The sequence below is a fragment of the Phyllostomus discolor genome, chromosome 2, assembly GCF_004126475.2.
Source record: "Phyllostomus discolor isolate MPI-MPIP mPhyDis1 chromosome 2, mPhyDis1.pri.v3, whole genome shotgun sequence".
Classification (NCBI taxonomy): Eukaryota; Metazoa; Chordata; class Mammalia; order Chiroptera; family Phyllostomidae; genus Phyllostomus; species Phyllostomus discolor.
Window position 1 is genome coordinate 44,847,545 of NC_040904.2, and position 21,031 is coordinate 44,868,575.

Genomic DNA, 21,031 nt, shown 5'->3' on the forward strand with positions numbered 1-21,031 from the left:
TCAATTCACAAAATCTCATTTGCAGCCACTCTGGGATCCAGTGGAGGGAAGGTGGTGTGGACTAGAGTCATGTGAGGAGAGCCTGGGGTTTATGGCTCTGGGGAGAGAGCTGAAGGGACAGCTGCCAGGATACCTGTGCTGAATCACTCTGCCACACCACATTAGCCATTTTTCTTGGGTAGAGCACTCCCCTCCATAGGCATCAGCCTGGGGGAAAGCAATAGCCTCACCCTCTGGACAACCTGTAGCCCCACCCTGTGAAGCTTGCCTTCTACTGAGGAGTCAGCTGTCTTGGCCAGGGTATAGAGGTCTGGGCAGACTCAGGGGGTGTCAGTGACTGAGTTGTGTGGCTTTGGGGTAGGCACCATTTCCCCCCACTTTCCTGTGAACATGACTGGTGCCTCTCCCTCATGGGAGAACTGCTAGCCCCACTCTCTAGGTTCCTGGTGGCCCTACCCTCTTGATTCCTTGTGGCTCCCCTGCCGAGGTCTGGGTAGAATCTGGGACAGACTGAGTTGTGTGGCTCTGAGTTGGGGGCCACAACCCCCACATCTCCACAAACCTGACTGGCACCTCCCCCACCATGGGGGAGTCCCATTCTCCTGACTCCCTGTGGCCTGGCCCTGCCCTGCTGAGATTGGGTTCCTGGCAGAAACTGGGACAGATTGGCTTGTGTGTCTCTAGAACAGGGATCATTTTTCCCTCATACACCTGACCACTACAGAGTCCTCCCTTCACACTGCCAAATCTTGGTCTGTTTGGGCCCAATAAACTCTCCTGGCCTCACCCTGAGGACTTCCTGAGGCCCTATTCCACTACAAAGCTGTGTGAGCACCCAGCATGTGGCAGATAGACTTGATATACTATGGACATTTGCTGAGTGGCCTCAGAACCAGCACTGGCCCCATGTTTGAACCTTTGTCAGTCTGGTGAACACCACTTCCCTCTACCTTTTGACTCACTGAGAAGCTACCTCATGCAATATGTGTACTGTCAGAGGCTCTTTCAGTGACTGAACCTAATAGGCAGCCATCAGGTAAAGGTGAATCTCAGGGTTCCTTGGGACTTTTGCTGACCTGCCCCTGGGCCTGATCTGGGTAAAAGCCAGCCTTGGTGTGCAGCTTGGTCCTTCCTGCTCATACCTAGGCTTACCAGAGGCAGCCACAAACTGTGGATCACTTTGTAGTTCCAAACAGGTTGCACAGGGCCAGGCACATGCAGTGTCTGACACTGGCCAGCACCAAAGCCCCTCCCATGAGATCCCAGAACCAACACACTCAGTGGCCAGCTTCATATAACATCAGGGCAGGATCCAGTTAGCTTCACAAGAGTCATATCAAAGGGAGATCTTAGCAGATACAAGACCAAGCTGAGACAAATTCTGCTTCATATGGTCAGCACTTGCATAGCAGCTCATACGCTATGGTCAGGGTTGATCCTTACAGTTAGCCAGTCTGAGGGCTGACCCCACACATGAATTGGCCAATAACAATCAAGACTCAATTACAACAGGAGGGTTCATATAACTCACTCAGGGGACATTCCTGGAACACTCAGCTCAGGTGATCAAGGATACTGTACACTTGGGTCCCACAGGACACCTAACCTATCCTACCAAGATTGGGAGTCATAGCAGATCTACCCAATACATAGAAACAAACACAAAAAGGCAGCCAAAATAGGGAGAGAAAGAAACATGCCCCAAATTAAAAAAAAACAAAAAACAAAAAACAAAAAAAACAGGAGAAATCTCCAGAAAAAGAACCAAATGAAATGGAGTCAATTATCAGATATAGAGTTCAAAAAAAGGGTTATAAGGATGCTCAAATAACTTAGTGAGAACTACAACAGCATGAAAAGGACATAGAAACCATAAAAAAGAACCAGTCAGATATGAAGAATACAATATCTGAAGTGAAGTATACACTAAAGGGAATAAACAATTGGTTGGATGAAGCAAAGATCAAATCTGTGAATTAGAAGACAAGATAGCAGAAAACACCTGCAAAAAGCAAATCAAAGCAAAAAGAAAAAAGAATTTTTAAAAATTAGGATAGTTTAAGGGACTTTTGGGACAACATGAAGCATGAGAACATATGTATCATAGGGATACCAGAAGTAGAGGAGAGAGAACAAGGGATCAAGAATCTATTTGGAGAAATAGTGACTGAAAATTTTCCTAACCTGCTGAAGGAAGAAGACACACAAGTCCAAGAGATACAGAGAGCCCTAAACAAGATGAACTCAAAGAGGCCTATACCAAGACACAACATAATTAAAATGTCAAAGGTTAAATACAAAGAGAGAATCTGAAAAGCAGCCAGAGAAAGACAGTTAGTTATGTACAAGGGAGCTCCCATAAGACTATTATCTGAATTCTCAACAGAAGCATTTCAGTCCGGAAGGGATTGGCATGAAATGTTCAACATGATGAAAAGCAAGGACTTACAACCAAGACTATTCAGCAAGGCTATCATTTAAAACTGAAGGAGAAATAAAGAACTTCCCAGGCAAGAAAATGTTAGATGAGTTTGTTACCACCAAACCAGTATTACAACAAATGTTAAAGGATCTTCTTGAAGAAGAGGGAGAAGGAGAAGAGAAAGGGAACAAGGAGAGATGAACATAGCTATAAAGAATAACATGGCAATAAATACATAATACATACCTACCAATAATCAATTTAAATGTAAGTGACTTAAATGCTCCAATCAAAAGACATAGGGGAGCTGAATGGATAAGAAAACAAGACCTGTATATACTTGTATGCTGTCTACAAGAGACCCAACTCAGAATGAAAGATAAACACAGACTAAAAGTAAAGGGATGGCAAAAGATATTTCATGCAAATGGAAAGGGGGAAAAAGCTGGGGTAGCAGTACTTCTATCTGACAAAGTAGACTTTAAAACAAAGGCTATAGTAAGATACAAAGAAGGACACTACATAATGATAAATGGAACAATCCAACAAGAAGATATAACCCTTGTCAACATTTATGCACCCAAGATAGGAGCACCTAAGTATATAAAGCAAATCTTGGTGCTAAAGGGAGAGATTGACAGTAGTACAGTTGTAGTAGGGGATTTTAACACCATGTTGATATCAATGGATACATTTTCCAGATAAGAAATCAACTAGGAAACAGCGGCCTTAAATGACACACCAGATCAGATGGATTTAATTGATATCCTTAGAGAATTCCATCCCCCAAAGAGCAGAATATACATATTTTTCAAGTACACATGGAACTTTTTCTAGGATAGACCACATATTAGGCCACAAAACAAGTCTCAATAAATTTAAGAAGATTGAAATCATATCAGGTATCTTCTTTGACCACAATGGTATATAACTAGAAATCAATCACAAGAAAAAAAAATAATCCACAAAGACATGGAGGCTCAATAACATGTTACCAAACAGTGGATGGGTCAACAATGAGATCAAGGTAGAAACCAAAAAATTCCTTGAAACAAATGAAAATGAGAACACAACAACCCCAAATCTATGGGACACAGAAAGCAGTCCTAAGATAGAAATTCGTATCATTATAGGCCTACCTCAAGAAGCAAGGAAATCTCAATTGATCTAACTTTACACTTAAGTAAGCCAGAAGAAGAACAACAAACAAAACCCAGAGTGAGTAGAATAAACTAAATAATAAAAATCAGAGCAGAAATCAACAAAGTACTGTATAGAAAGTACAAAAAAAAAAAATCAATGATACTAGAGCAGTTCTTTGAAAAGAAAAACAAGATCGACAAACCTTTAACCAGACTCATCAAGACAAAAAGAGAGAGGGGGCCCAAATAAATAAAATCAGAAATGAAAAAGAAGTAACAACTGACTCCACAGAAATATAACAGATTATGAGAAAATATTAGGAACAATATACGCCAACAAATTGGACAACCTGGAATGAGATGGATAAGTTCCTAGAAACATACAATCTCCCCAAGCTGAATCAGGAATAATTAGAAAATTTGAATGGACACATTACAACTAATGAAATTAAAGCAGTAATCAAAAGCTCCCAACAAACAAAAGTCCTGGACTGGATGGCTTCACAGATGAATTTCCCAAACATAAAAGAAGAACCAACATCTATCCTTGAAGTATTCCAAAAAATGAAGAGGGAGTCTATGTTCATCTTCTTGATGAACATAGACACCAAAATCCTCAACAAAATATTAGCAAGCCACATTTAGCAATATATTAAATAGATCATAACCATGATCAAGTGGGATTTATTCTGGGCATGCAAGATTGGTTCAATATCCACAGATCAATAAATGTGATACACCACATAAACAAAATGAAGGACAAAAATTACATGATCATGTCAATAGATACATAGAAAGTATTTGATAAAATTTAGCACCCATTTATGATAAAAACTCTCAGCAGAGTGGAAATAGAGTGAACATACCTCAATGTAATAAAGGCCATATATGACAAGCCCACAGCCAATATCATACTCAACGGGCAAAAACTGAAAGTGTTTCTCTTAAGATTGGGAGCAAGACAGGAATGGCTGCTTTCACCACTATTATTCAACACAGTACTGGATGGAAGTCCTAGCCACAGCAGTCAGACAAGAAGAAATAAAAGGCATCCAAATTGGAAAGAAGTAAAACTGTCATTATTTGCAGGTGACATGGTATGTAGAGAACCCAAAAGATTATAACAAAAAACTGCTAGAACTGATAAATGAATTCAGTAAAGTAGCAGGATGCAAAGTAAATATCCAAAAACCAGTTGCATTTTTATATACCAATAATGAACTATCAGAAAGGGAAATTAAGAAAACAATCCTATTTACAGTTGCATCTAAAAACCGCCCCCCACAACCTTTGAATAAATTTAACCAAGGAGATAAAAGACCTGTACTTGGAAAATTATAAAACAAAAAAGAAATCAAAGAAGATACAAATAAGTGGAAGCATGTATCATGTTCAGGATAGGAAGAATTAACATTAAAATGTCCATGCTACCTAAAGCAATCTAGAGATTCAGTGCAATACCTACTAAGATACCAGTGGTATTTTTCACAAAACTGGAACAAATATTCCTAAAATTTATATGGAACCGAAAGAGACCCTGAGTAGCCACAGCAATCTTGAGAAAGAAGTACAAAGTTGGAGAATCATGCAACCTGATATCAAGCTATGCTACAGAGACATAGATCAAAACAGCATGGCACTGGTATAAAAACTGACATAGACATCAATGGAACAGAATAGAGAGCCCAGAAATAAATTCATGCTTTTATGGTCATATAGTATTTGACAAAGGAGGCAAGAATGTACACAATGGGGTAAAGATAATCTATTTTTCAATAAATGGTGTTGGGAAAATTCACCAGAATAAACTTAAAGTGGATTGGAAACTTAAATGTTACTCTTGAAACCATAAAAATCCTAAAAGAAAACATAGGCAGTAAAATCTTGGACATTTCTTATAAGGATACTTTTTTTTTGGTATGTCTTCTAAAGCAAGGGAAACAAAAAAAATAAACAAATGGGACTACAGCAAATTAAAATCTTTGCACAGCAAAGGACACCATCAACAAAGTGAAAAGACAGTCTACTGAATGGGAGAACATGTGTGCCAGTAATACATTTGATAAGGGGTTAATATTCAAAATTTATAAAGAACTTATAAAACTCAACACCAAACAGACAATGCAACTTAAAAATGGGCAAAGGACCTGAATAAACACTTCTCCAGAGAGGACACATAGATGGCCAATAGACATGAAAAGATGCTCAACATTACTAATCATCAGAGAAATGCAAATTAAAACCACAATGAGATGCTGTCTCACATTTGTCAGAGTAGCTATCATCAATATATCAACAAATAACAAGTGTTGGTGAGGATGTGGAGAAAAGGAAACCCTTGTGCACTCTTGGTGAGAATGCAGATTGGTGCAGCCATTGTGGAAAACAGTATGGAGCTACCTCAAAAAATAAAAAATGGAAACTGCCTTATGACCCAACAATTCCAATTCTGGGACTATATTGGAAGGAACTCAAAACACCAATTTGAAAGTATATAAGCACCCCTGTATTCACGGCAGTTTTATTTACAATAGCCAAGATTTGGAAGCAGCCCAGGAGTCCATCACCAAATGAGTGGATGTAAAAGCTGTGGTACATTTACGTAATGGGATGTTCCTCAGCCGTTAAAAAAAAGAGGAAGAAGAAGAAGAAGGAAATCTTACCTGAAGGGACAGCATGGATGGACCTTGAAAGTATTATGCTAAGTGTAATAAGCCATTCAGAGAAAGATAAGTAACATATGATTTCACTTATTTGAGGAATCTAATGAATCAAACAAACTAACAAAATAAAAACAAACTCAGATACAGAGAACAAACTGACAGCTGTCAGAAGGGAGAGGGGTTGGGGGCTGGGTAAAAAGATAAAGGGATTAAGCAAAGAAAAAAAACTCAGACACAGATAATAGTATGGTGATAACTAGGGGGGAAAAGAGTAGGGGCATAGAAGAGGGTAAAGAGGGGATAAATGATGATGGAAGGAGACTTGACTCAAGGTGGTAAACACAATACAATATACAGATGGTGTATTATAGAATCATACAACTGAAACTCATATAATTTTATTAACCAGTGTCATCACAATAAATTCATTAAAATTTAAAAAACAAATGGAATTGGCCAGTCTTCATATTTCAAGGGAACTAGGAAGGTAGATAAGTAAAAGTAATTTAATTTGTAGAACATTATTAAGAACGTAAGGGGAAACCATATTAAAGGAAATCATTTTTAAAAAAAGAAAAATAAGAAGGGCAGAAGTAGAAAATTTAAATAGGCACTTGCTCCAGGATATGTGGGTGTAAATATTCTATAATGTTCATTAAAATCAACCTGAAGAGAGGCTGGGAAGAAATGGACATCCAAGGTATATAACAGAATGGGAAGGCAGAGATTACTGAGACAACCTAAATCTCAGAATTTAGGGTATGAAATAACGTTACTTGGCCTTGTCATCCTTGGAAACTGTACTATCTCTGAGGCTCTTAATTTTGAAATTCCATTCTCTAACCATAACAACCTCCCCCTCCATTCTTTTCCATTAAGCCTGTTCCTTGACTTCATCAAGACCAAGTCTCTTGACCCTTCCTAGTCTCCCAGTCTCTGAGAGTAGTCCTGGCTTCACCTCCATTCTGCTGTTGCATTGTGTTGCCAGCAATTTTTGTTGAATTTTTTATTGACGTATAACATACATCTAGAAAAAGTGCACAAATCATAAGTGTGTAGTTTGATGAGTTTTCACAAAATAAATGCCCTGTGTAACTGGAATCCAAGAGAAGAAATAAAACATTACTAGCACACCAGAAGCTCTTGTGCCCCCTTCAGTAGCCAAACCCAGGATACTTACCATCCTAAGTTCTACCACTGTTGATTAGCTTGCCTGCTTTGAACTTCATGAACAGAGTTATGCAGTATGTGTTGTTGGGTGTCTGACTTCTTTTCAGTATTATGTGTTTAGGTTAATTAATATTTTTTATTTATTGATTATTTTTTTAGAGAGAAAGAAAGAAACATTGATTTGTTGTTCCACTTATGTATGCATTTATTTGTTGATTCTTGTATATGCCCTGATCTGGGATTGAACATGCAACCTTGGCTACCGGACCAGGGCTCATTCATATTTTTGTATGTAATTATTCATTCCCATTGCTGTATAAAATTTTTATGTATATATCATTAGTTATTCTGCTGTTAATAGGCATTTGTGTAATTTCCATTTTCTGGCTACTGTGAAAAATGCTGCTATGGATATTCTTATTCATGTCTTCAGCTCGTACATTTATGTAGATCATACACATTTCTGTGGGGTGTAAAGCTAGGTATAGAATTGCTGAGTCATCAGGTATGGTATGCTCAACTTTGGTAAATATTGTCATGGGTTTTTCAAAGTTGTACTAATACATACTTTCAGTACAATATATAGGAGTTCTGGTTATCCTCGCCTTACCAACTTTTGAATTTTTCTGTTTTTTACTTAGCAGTCCTTCTTATAAGTGTGTAATGGTATCATATCATAGTATTAATCTGAATTTCCCTGGAGACTGATGAAATTTGGCATTTGGACATATATTTTGGTCATTTGGATATCCCTTTTGTGAATTGCCTTTTTATGTCTTTTGCCCACTTTTCTATTGAACTGTTTAATTTATTGTTGTTCAGTTATAGTTGTCCCACCTTTTTCCCACCCCATCCCCCACAACTCCCACAGACAATTCCCATTGTCTGCCCATGAGTCCTCCATTCCTGTTCCTTTGCTTGCTCCTTCCCTTTCTTTCTCCACTTATCTCCCTCCTCTCTGGTCACTGTCAGTTTGTTCTGTATTTCTAAGTCTCTGTTTTTTTTTTTAAACTTACTATAGGAGTCTTTATATGATATGTTCATGAGCCCTTTATTAGATACATGTATTGCAAATATCTTCTTCCATTCTCTGGGTTATTTTTTTATTCTATTAATGGTTTCTTTTGATGATCAGAAGTCCTTAATATTAATGTAGTTCATTATGTTAATGTAGCTCAAAACCCTGTTTTTTCATTATGATTAGTTTTTTTGTGTATGTCCTGTTTAAGAAAATTTTGCAAATTCCAAGGTCATGATAATGTTATCTTATTTTTAAAAAAATCTTTATTGTTCTACCTTTCACAATTAGATCTACAATTCATTGCAATTATTATTATTTTTGTGTGTGTGTGTGATGGTGTGAGGTATGAGCCAGCACCAGCTACTGAAAAGACTATTCTTTTTTGTGGTATCACTTTTATTTTAAATCAGGTGATCATATATATAGATCTGTTCCACTGGTCTTTCCATATTGCTTCAGTATCACATACTAATGTTAGATTCTTTACAATAGGTCTTGATACCTAGTAATTTCAGCATTCCCGTTTTGCTACAGTTCTTCAAGATTGTCTTTCTTATTTGTCTTTTTCATTTCTTTGTAAATTTTAGAATCAGTTTTTTTGTTTACACACACATCCCAGCTTAAATTTAATAGAATTGTATAGATTTTACATATCAGTTTGGGAGAATTGATATCTACTGTATAGCTAGTAATTTTAAATTCAGCCTTATTGATACTGTCAGTTCTCTTCTTCACTTTTTCTTCTGACTTATCCTGTAAGCTCTCAACCCTGGGTTAATTTGGATGATCAGTTTTCTTTAATTATGTCCTCAGGCTGTTTAAGGAAATCAAATATGATTCTGATTGGACTCTCTTAAGACCTTTGCGCTACAGTTCTTATTTCTGAATTGTTTCCTTTCCCTTTTCCTACAGCAGTTCTACTCTTGTACAATTCTCAAGTAACAATATCCCGTTGCTAATCCTAATCCTGTTCTTAGCAGAGTTATGTGTGGAGGTATCTGAAAAGCAGTTGGAAAAAAGGGCCTAATCCTCAAGAGAGACATTGACACTGAAGATAAACATTCTGAAGCCATTAGTATGAGATGGTACTTGAAGTGTATATTCTTCCCTTATCCATCTTCACACTGCCCTATTTATCTTTCTAAAAGATGGTTCCCATCATCTGTGTCCACTTAAAAATCTCAGTTTCCACCCTGGCCAGGTGGCTCAATTGTTTGAAGTGTCATTTGTGCACCAAAAGGTTGTGGGTTCGATTCCTGGTCAGGGCATGTATGTGGGTTGTGGGTTTGATTCCTGGTCAGGCAAGTATGGGAGGTGGCTGATCAATGTTTATCACATTAATGTTTTTCTCTTTCTGTCTCTTTCTATCACCCCCCTTCCTCTCTGTCTTAAAAAAAAAAACAAAACTCAGTTGTCTTCCCACTGCCTACTCTATATAGTACACAAATTCATTAAACAAATGAGTACTCATTATGTGTCAGGTATTGTACTGGGCACTAAGGATACAGTGGTGGACTAGATAGACATGGACTCTGCTGTCACCTAGCTTAATGGAATATAAGGCTTTTTACAATTTGCGTTCCAGTTTATCTTCCTAGGATCACCTCCAATTCCTACTCATATACTACACCTTCAACCCTTATGACCTGTGTTCCCCGGTGCCACGCCAGCGCCATGGAGCAGGGACTTTGTTCACTGCTGGGTCTCTTGTGGCAGGTGCTTGGGAACATCTGTTGCTGTGTCATTGAAGTGATGTGACTCTCTGAGCCTCAGATTCCTCATCTGTACAATTGGAGGGTGACACCCCCATGCTGCTGTTGTGGGGGCACAAAGAGACTCTGCCCATCCTGTCCCCAGTGCAGGGCAACACAGGCAAGGGCCAGTGGCTGCTCCCGGATGGGCAAAGTCCATATTTTTAAATCACCATGTTTGCACATGTTCTTCCCAACCCAGAATGCCTTTCTGTGTCTGCCTGTCACATTTCTCATCGTACACTATTTATTGTCAGGTGGTAGTTGTTTTCTTTTAGTTAGCCATTGGCTGTTAACTAGTAAAGCATCTCTTCAAATTTGAATTTTAAGAGATATACTGCAGCTAAAAATAATCTGCATAACTACTCCTACTTCTTTCTGCTACCAGAAAGAAATTTTTGAAGTGAACTTTTTATAGAAAGATAGTCTATCTAGAGTTGAAATTTAATTCTGTACTATGTCTCTCTGGTCAATAACAATGCATGGGAAAGAGGTGAAAAGCAAAAATAAGCATGTAAATTTTGGAGACACTCATTAATGCCTCTCTGACTTAGAGATTATTTGTAATTTTGAATTGATTGATCCATATTCTTTCAATTTAGACTGATGATGAAGAAGAGTCTTTTGTTCTTGAGGACCCCACGCTGTTAAACATTGATACTATTGATTCTCACTCCTATGATACTTCATCTGTGGCAAGCTCAGATAGTGGTGACAGGACCAACTTAAAAAGGTAAGTACACATTAATTTAAATCACACTGGCATATAATTGAAATATTTGATCATTTAAAATGTAAATATCTCTATAGCACAGTTTGGTCTGCCAAAGCCCTGCATAGGAAGTAGAAACCCCACTCGGGTGGAAATAATGTGCTCATTGACCCTAAAGATTTCAGCATTGTTGAGGAGAAAGGATAAAAAGGTGGACACTGTGACCACCGTCTTCTGCACCTACAGCAAGAAGCTGTAATATAACAGCCAGGGACTCCCAAAAGCAGTAGAGTCCTTGAAAGGAGCACAAATCAAACCTGGCACAGTGTAGAAACATTGAGCTTGGTTTTCTTCACCATCCTTCTCTTCCCTGCACTCCTTACCCCTTTCCTCCCACTCTCTAAGGTTAGCTCCAGCATTCCTTCACTCCCTTGGAATGGGTTCAGAGGAGAGTCACAAAGATGATTAAAGATTTGGAAAAAGGACTTTTAACCCTAAATATGTTCATTTTGGCTGCTTTTCACCTTCCAAATTCTTGGAGAGCACATGAAAAGGAAAAAGAAATGGAGGAAGCATAATGTAAATACTTTATTGAATTCATGTGTAACTTTAATGTTGATAAAGTTGTCTGTATATTTTTGCTCTCTTCTTAAATTTTGCCTGCATCAGTGCTGTCTTCTGTAGGTTGTCAGCTTTTGTGGAATAGGGGCCATTGCCGGTATATTAACCTGTTCATCATTATTTCCTACACATTGATAACTTAATTTTTTCAGCTTTATTGAGATGTAATTGAAATATAACATTGTGTAGATATAAGGTATACAGTGTGATTCTTTGATGTACATGTATTGCAAAATGATTACCACAGTAGAGTTAGCTAAGACCTCCATCACCTCACATAATTGCCATTTCTTTTTGTGGTGAAAACATTTAAGATCTGCTATCTTGGCACCTTTCAAATATATACAGTATTGTTAGCTATAGTCATCACATTGTGCATTACATTCCCCAGAACTTATTCATCTTACAACTGGAAGTTTGTACCCTTTGGCCACATCTCTGCATTGCCCCCCTCCCCACAGCCCCTGGCAACTACTATCCTACTCTCTGATTCTGTGAGTTTGGCTTTTTTAGATTCCACATATGAGATCATACAGTGTTTGTCTCTGTTTGACTTATTCACACAGCATAATACCCTCAAGGTCTATCCATGTTGTCACAAATGGCAGGATTTCTTTCTTTCTCAATGCTAAATAATATTCCATTGTGTGTGCATGTGTGTGTATGTATACACACATGCCATATCTTCTTTATTTTTCTGTAAATGGACAATTAGGTTGTTTCCATATCTTGGCCGTTGTGAAAAATGCTGCAGTGCACATGGGAGAGCAGATATGTCTTTGACATAGTGAGATGGGATTGCTGGATCATATGGTTGTTCTATTTTTAATTTTTGAGGAATGTTTGTACTGTTTTCCTTAACGGCTTTACCAATTTACATTTCCATCAACAGTGCACAAGGATGCCCTTTTTTCTAGATCCTCACCAACACTTATCTCTTGTCTTTAGCCATCCTAACAGGTGTGAGGTGATACCTCATTGTGGTTTTGATTTGCATTCCCTGATGATTAGTAATGTTGAGCATCTTTTCATGTGCTTATTGGCCATCTGTATGTCTTTTGGGGAAAATGCCACTTCATGTCCTCTGCTCATTTTTTTTTGCTTCAGTTTTTTGTTTTTTCAGTATTGAGTTATAAGCATTCCTTATATATTTTGGATATTAACCCCTTATCAGTATATGGTTTTCAAATATTTTCTCCTATTCCATAGGTTGATTATCTTTTTGCTACACAGAAGCTTTTTATTTTGTATAAGCACATTTATTTACATTTACTTTTGTTTCTTGTTCTTTTGGTGTTATATCCAAAATGTTGTTGTCTAGACCAATGTTAAAGAACTTTTTCCCCTTTGTTTTCTCCTAGGAATTTTATGGTTTCAGGTCTGATATTTAAGTGTTTAATCCACTTAATTTTTGTGAGTTGTGTAAGACAGGGTTATAATTTTATTATTCTGCATGTGATTACTTAGTTTTCCCAGCACCATTTATTGGAGAGCATGTTCTTTTCTCCATGGAGTATTCTTGGTTCCCTTGTCAAATATTAGTTGATCATATTTATTTCTGGGCTCTCAATTCTGTGCATCAGAATATATGCCTGTTTTTAATGCCAGTACTCTACTGTTTTGATTACTATAGCTTTGTTATATAGTTTGAAATCAGGAAGTGTGATGCCTCTAGCTTTGTTCTTTTTTCTCAAGGTTGCTTTGGCTAATTGGGGTCATTTGCATTTCTATATATTAACATCAACATGTCAGAAAAAGTAATAAAACAGTTCCATTTACAATAGCACCAAAAACAATAAAGTGCTCAGGAATCAGTTTAACTAAGAAGGTGAAAGAGCTGGACACTGAAAATTTTAAAGACACAATGAAAGAAATTAAGCAAAATACAAATAAATGAAAAGATACCCCATGTTAATAGATTAATATTGTTAAAATGTTCATAATACCTAAAGCCATTATAGAATTAATATAATCCCTATCAAAACCCCAATGGCATTTTTTCACAAAAATAGAACAAATAATCCTAAGATTTGTATGGCACCACCATAATTTAAATGTTTTTGATGATCTGATCACTACCTAATTAAAATATATGGTGTCTTCCTTTTACCGACATAATAATATCTGAACTCCCTTGCATGGCACCAGCCTGGACCCTGCTTCCCATTTTAATGGGAAGCATTCCCACCCCCTCCTCCTGGTTCATGCCTTTTGTGTACTCACATTCCCCTCACACACTGTGTACCTTTATATCTTCATATTTTAAAAATATTTATTGGTTGTTTCCGACAGAGCAAGGGGGATGGGGGAGAGAGAGAGACATCAATTTGTTGTTCCACTTATTTATGCATTCATTGGTTGTTTCTTGTTCATGTCCTGACTGGAGATTGAACCTGCAACCTTGACGTATAGGGATGATGCTCTAACCAGCTGAGAACCCAGCCAGGGCTTACATCTTTATATTTCTGCTTGTGCTTTTTTGTAGCCTGACAGACTCCTAGGTATCCATCAAGGCCAGATCAGACATCTTTTCTTTTCTATAGCTATTTCTGATAATCTCCCGATTAAACAAGATCAAACTCTAATTTATTTCATTTCTATAGTGCTTTTCATTTTTCTTTTCTAAATCCTTTAACAGTAGCTATTTATTAGTCCCTCTGGCTAGGCTATGAGGTCTTTGAGAGTAGGAACCTGGACTTTATTATTATTTTTATCTCCAGAGCATTCTTTAGTCACACAGAGTAGGTGCTCAATGTTTGGTAAAAGTTTTAAAATTATTTTTTGTATGACGATGCATAGGGTAAATGAAAGGAGCTGTTAGTAGAAGCAGCACAGAATGAAGAGTGGGGAATTTGAAGTGGTTGGCTGAAGAATGAGAGAGTGGCTATAGACAGGAGGAGGGCAAGAGAGGTGGGCAAGGGTGGAAGGTAGGTAGAGGTGATGAAGACATGCTCTCTAGGCAAACTTCTGGTGAGGTGTAGAACCTCTTGCTATATTAAGGTGGCAAGGAACAGTTTGAATCAGAGAAAAAGAAATGGCTTTATTCATTTTCCTGCTCGGCTTCTCTGAGGTTCATGTGGGTTTAGTAAAGCATCTCAATGTGGGACTGTTAGACTCTTTATGCCTCTTTGCAAAACACAGCTAACAAATAATATACAGTGTTTCCTTTTTCCACTTTTCTTGTTTTATGTGTGTTATTTCTTTCAAAGCTTTTAGACCCTACCTTTTCCATTTTTTTCTGTTCTTAAACTTTTTTTTTAAGGAAGAAGAGATTACCTGATTCTTTTTCACTCCATGGATCAGTTATGCGACATTCACTTTTGAAGGGGATTTCTGCCCAGATAGTGTCTGCAGCTGTAAGTATTTTGTTCTCTTCCCCTAACTTTATAACCTGCAATGGCATAATGAAGTAGGATTGAGCAGAAAACAGAACACAGCACTTCTCTTGGCTCAAGGCTTAAGAAAAATAGAATCTGGCTTTCGTGGATTTTGTGTGATTATTTTTGACTCATAAGACATGGCTACACATCTTGATGTAGAAATTAGTGCAGCCCTGAAATAAAAGTCTGCTCAGAGTCTCGGGTGTGCCTAAATGAAATATGGCAGCCATCCTAAAAGAAACACTATCTGCCTTTTCTTTACATTCCTTTTCAGTTTAGTTGCCATCTTGTGTGTTTGGTTGAGGTAGAGTGCTTGTTTTTTTAGTCTTCTAATATGGAGAAATGATTGTTCAGAATCTTTTACAGCTGATATTTCTTCTCTTTAATAATTCAGTCTCTTTTCATGTGTACCTTATTTTATTTACTCTTAGGACTTTGAAAGTAGGGAGAGGCATGTCTTATTTTCAAATGAGAAGACAGGTTTAGAGAGGTGATATTAACTTGTCTTATTACATCTTTGGGTTAGGAGAGAGTAGAACACTTACTCCAAATTAGGGTTTCCGGCTTCAAGTCTAGAGCCTGTTTGTTGTGAAGTGGGGGTGGTGTTGGTGAATGTGTCCATTGGATAATGGCTGGAAGAGAGTATCTGTGGTGTTTTTAAAAACTGACTTAGAGCACTGGGTTAATGCATAATTATTTAATAGTTCATCAAGACAACAGACACTGATTCTGATATGTTTTTATCAATTTTTCTTTGACCCCAAAGCCTATAGTTTTATGTAGATTTCCAGTTTTAGTTTCCTAAGGTCAATATGCAGATCTTGTATATAATGGTGATGATGATTGTGATGACACATTCAAACCCCAAGAACTTTGATGTGTTATGAAGTTTATAAATTTTATGAAGTTTTAATTGGTGTTTGTCATGTTCTATGGGGACAAAGTTTTGATTTTTCAGGAGAGTAAGAGATTGATACAGAAATGGCATTATGACACCATAACCACATTGCAATTTTCAGGTTTATTAAAGAAAGCTCTTACTGCAGATACAAAAAAAAAAGAGGAAGAAAGAAAAAGTATTCTCTGTGGGCAATTGGTATACCCTGACCCAGCTCATATATCATGAAGTCACTTTAAATAGAGAGATAGTCAAGCAATGGAGGAAACCTGGGCAATTGTCCTTCCTCTTTTAGGTGGAGAGTAACTCATATTTTCTAGAATGGGAACCACCTGTTGAGGATTACATTTCCATGACGTTTTCTGAATTTAATCCTTATGTAGGTGATGAAATTCATTCCTTTCAAAATCAAGATGAACCAGAACAGTCATTTGACCCACCTGTGCAGTTTTAAAAATATTTTGAATAATGGAGACTGAACTAAAACTCAGACACTGAACAATGATTAGATAAATCTGTTATTTGAAAGCGTTTCTCCTCCTTCTTGAATAAGAGGGAAAAAGTCTAATAAATCCCAGAGTGTTTGCATTCTATTCTTATTTCATTGCTATGGCTGAGCTCCTTTGGTATGTTAAAATGAAAACTGCTTTTCCTGTGACGGTCTTCATACCCGCCTTCATAATTCTAGATTACCAGCTCAATTTAAATTGTATGCTTTTCTGTGATGGTTGGTTTATTAACATGTAAAGCTAGTTATATTTTTTGGTATCCCTCCCGAATAGTTGTTCAATAATGCCTTCAGCCATGTGGATAGTGATATTATTAGGACTGCCTAGGGCCTTGATCATCAGGGCTTTGTAATCAATGCCTGGAGAACACTTGGGAGAGATGAAACTTGGAGTTGTGAACTTCATTGTTTAGTTTTGGAAACCTCAAAGTAATATGACATGTGACTATATTGAAAACCAACTCAAATTAAATTTTAAAGGAGATTTATCATTTTAATGAGCACCTAAGATAAAAGAGATGCCTTAGCACAGTGTTTTTGCAAAACATGTGTAATGTGTAAGAATGTCCTGGAGTGCTTATTAAAATTCAGATTCCTGGCATCACCCCAGACCTACTGACTTGGAATCTCTAGCAGTGTAGCATAGGGATCTGCATTTTCACAGGTATCTCAGGTGATTCTAATGTATCTGGTTTTTTAAAACCATTACCCTAATATGTCGCAACACCAATACTAAAATTCTGTAATCTCTAAAATGCATCCTACATCTGCGGTTTTTAGTTTTTTAAGTTAGCTGAGTTCTGATTTCATTAGTCAGGTTTCATTTTGAATATCGTTTATATTCTCTATCTGCTTTCTCATTCTTTTTCCCTGTGTGGGACACAAATCAATCATTTGGCAAGTATTTATTGCATACTTCTTAATTGTTGAACATTGTGCTAGGCAAGCTTTACACACACACACACACACACACACACACACACACACAGCTGTGTATATCCTGCTGTCCTGTGTATATTGTACATAGCAGTCTTGGTGATTGTCCCTTCTCATATTCCCATGCACTGGAGAAAGTTTCTTAAGTTAGTTCTTGGGCAGCTCTACCAAGTTGAATAAAATAGATTCTTCCTTCTGAGAGATTATGGTACCTAATTGACCACATTGATAGGGACACATACCTGCAGAAAAGAAATGTGGAAGTGATATAAAGAGCCTGGCTGGGACCCAGAAGCCCTGAGTTTGAGACAGCTCTGCCACTGGCTGAATGATCTTGGGCAAGTCAAGTAAGCTCTTTGAAATTTTTATTTTCTTAATCTGGAAAATCAGAATAATACTACCTGTTTTTTCTTGCCAGGTTTGAGAATCAAATAGTATAATATATGTGTATGAAAGCTCTTTGCTATTACAATGCTAATCATTGTAACCGATTACTATTATTTAAAGCTGTAGAAGCATCATATAGATACATTTATATTTGCATAATACTTTCTTTATATTTAGTTTGCTTCTCAGGACAACTCATTGATGTAGATAGGGCAGTATTTGCTATTTCTTGAACAGATGACGTGGCTAATGTCCAGAAGGGTTTGGCAACTTTCCCAGGGTCATCCAGGTTTTGTTGAGGAGCTGAGACTAGCACTTAATTTTTGATATTCTTATGCTTGAGAACTGACTGAACATACCTTGCTCAGGCTTTATTTAGGGGTTATTGCATAATCTGCAGGATAGGAAGCTCCTGCTTAGAGGAAGAATGTCTTCAGAATATGTTTCCTTTTTTCTAAAATCTTTATGTACTCCTAGTGTTTTGACCCTTAATACTTATCCTTTATTCACATTATTGAAACTGGAACCTCTTCCCTCTCTCTTTACCTTTTCATTTATAACCAGTACATTTCCTGGAGCATGTTATAGTAAGTAAAATAAAATGATCTTTCTCTCTTGCTCTTTATATTTTGTTGGTATATAAAACTTTTGTAGTTTCTCTGAAAGGCAAAAACAAAGGTTCTCCTCTTGCGTGAATTGATTTGGATCTAAGTATATGTAAAGAGGAGGCCTTATACTGTTTTCTGTTTTATAATGAGAATATATTTTAAAGTACTTTTGTTTTCTCTAAATTTCATTTAGGACAAAGTAGATGCTGGCTTGCCTACAGCAATTGTAAGTATACTTTAAATTATTCTTTAAAGGTAAGCTTTCTATTTGATTGGGTTTTCTTAGATTTATTCTTCTAATATTTAAAGTTATTATACAAATTATTGTGATGATAAATTTATAAGTCATTTGTTGCCAGTAATCAGGTTTAAGATTTATCCATGTTGAATATTTTCTTCGTAGTGTATGGTTACTCTTCAGGCTTTTGTTTGAGAAGCATATAAGGGAATAATGATTAGCATTTTCCAGATTTATTTGTGTGTGTTCTACCCTGCCCAAGAAAATTTGCTCCTTCTGCAATTTTGCCTCCCTTTGGTTATAGGGAGTGGAAAATAGTATTTGGTACAATCACTTTGTGGTAAATAGTGCATTTAACAGCTCTGAACTCTATTACCGGTCCTGCCAAGTAAACCTGTGGAGTGATTATAGAGAACTGGGGCATAGGGAAAGCATACTAGTGCCCTCTTTTCTTGACTATTTCCAGCTGCTGCCTGTAGCCTTCTTATTAGTTAATTGGTGAGGAAGTCAGCTGAATTTTGAACATTTCTGGTGCCTTTAGGCTCCTGGGAATAAACTAGAGAAGAGCTTTCTAATCCCTTCTCTTTACCTCATAGGAGGTTCTTGGTTGGGCAACATAAGTGCCTCTTACTTCATCTGGACCCCTGAAAATTTGTGTTTGAGGAAGCTAAGTGTCGTGTTTTTCTCTATAATGCTGGACATATGAGAGTTTTTATATTGTTACCTGTAGAGTAAATTTAGAGGGATTCCCAGAAATAAAATGTCCTGTTTTGCTTCCTAGATGAAATTCTCCTTATTTGTAATAGTTGGTGTGTCATTTGGTGCCTAGAGGAAGGAAGACGAACAAATTCAACTCTGCTTATTTCGAGATCCTTGATGTACTATCTTATGATCTTCCCTTTTGTTCTCAGGCCGTGTCCAGCCTGATAGCAGTGGGTACATCTCATGGATTGGCTTTGATATTTGGTAAATTTTTCAAGTACTTTCTTTACTTTAAATATTAAGTATCATTGGGGTTTTATAATGTCTTTTCATCATAGTTTACATAGTAAACTTTATTTGCTTGGATAAAAACAGAAAAACTTGAAAAGTAGCAGTATTTTTATAGTTAAAAATTGACTTGGCTTCATTTTTTTTTGCTTGTTGTGAATGTATTTTCTCTATGAATTTATGAGCTATCATCTCTGTTGACTCTCTGCAGACCAAAACAAAAAGAATATAAAGTTGGAAGGGACCTTGGGTTGTCTTCTTGTCTGCTTCAGTTGATGGTGGGTGGTAGGGGTGATTTTTGATCCTAAAGCATGCCTGAGTACTAGGTATTCTAAAAGATCTTCAGAGAAGAGATGCTCAGCCTTTCTTAGTTTTTCACTAACTCTCGCTGATAATAATTTTTTTTGAATTTCCATTGTAAATCCCTCTAAACTGAAAAAAGTCCCTAATCACATTTTTTGTTGTTGTTGAGGCAAATTCATATGTATGGTAGAGGTTAGTCTTACATATTTTCTCATTTTTTAAATCTGAGGCTAAATAACCCTAATTCCATTAATCTTCTTTGCTTTGGAATTCAATACTATGAGTAGACATTTTGTTTTTTTTTTTCATTTAAAAACTATTGATATTTTTTGTCATTTTTAGTGTGCTCCCCTGGATCTTAAGTCTTTTTTATCTCTCCTAAATGGAATTCATGATGACGTTGTATTTCATTAAGGAATCTACAGGATATTGTGTGAGGATTACCAGGGAATGCTTTAATAGCAGAACCACAATTTGATCTCTGTGGGCCTTACATCTTAATTTACTATATTACTTATTTTTCCTTGTTTTTGAACAATTTGACTTCCTACTTATAAAATTTTCCATTATGCCAAAAGCCTTATTTATCATGTGATTCTCAACCTAGTCTTTTCAAAGTTTTTATCAATCAATATTGTTTGGAGATGAGAAGAATGGAAACAAAAATAATTCTCTTGAGAGAACTAAAGAATTGATTCTCTAAACAATATTTTTCTCATTCCATTATTGATAGGCATTCATAATAGAAAATTTAGAAAACATAGATGAGCAAAAGGTTGAAGATATTAAACACCAAATTCTTCCACACAGGACTAGTCCCTAGCATTTCTCTATGGCCCTCCCCTCTTTTTTCTGTGTGTGTGTGTGTGTGTGCATGCGCTTGCACACACATACCTGCTCCCAAATGAGATCATGTAACTTGTAACCTTCTTTTTCATTATAATGAACATCTTTCCATGTAATTATACATTCATCTGCAACATTATTTTTAATGGCTATATTGTATTCTTTTAAATGGATTCATGATAGTTTACTTAACCATTTCCTACTATAAGATATTTAGGTTGTTTCTCAACAAATAGTATAATGATGAACATCTTTGTTACTGTATTTTTGAACACGTTATTACTTCCTTAGGACAAATTCCTGGAAGTCCTAAGTCATACCCTAGGACAAGGTGTGAACGTTTAAACACTTTGAATATGCATTGCCTAACTGCCTTCCAGAAGTTTTACCAGCTTTTAGGCGTAGGGATGCATGTTTTTTTATGGGGGCATACTT

At 36.8% G+C, this 21,031-nt stretch overlaps 1 protein-coding gene across 5 annotated transcripts in view; it reads left to right on the plus strand.

The window, feature by feature from the left end:
• Positions 1-21,031, plus strand: part of VPS8 (VPS8 subunit of CORVET complex) — a 253,795-nt gene that overhangs the window by 18,806 nt on the left and 213,958 nt on the right. For 4 of the 5 annotated variants that reach the window (XM_028504348.2, XM_028504351.2, XM_036017796.1 and 1 more), the window contains exons 4-7: positions 10,772-10,902; positions 14,765-14,858; positions 18,413-18,445; positions 19,369-19,423. In XM_028504348.2, coding sequence (XP_028360149.1) covers positions 10,772-10,902; positions 14,765-14,858; positions 18,413-18,445; positions 19,369-19,423 — 313 coding nt within the window. Of the gene's footprint in view, positions 1-10,771; positions 10,903-14,764; positions 14,859-18,412; positions 18,446-18,500; positions 19,424-21,031 lie in introns of those variants that run through there. The other variant, XM_036017798.1, reaches the window with a different exon arrangement.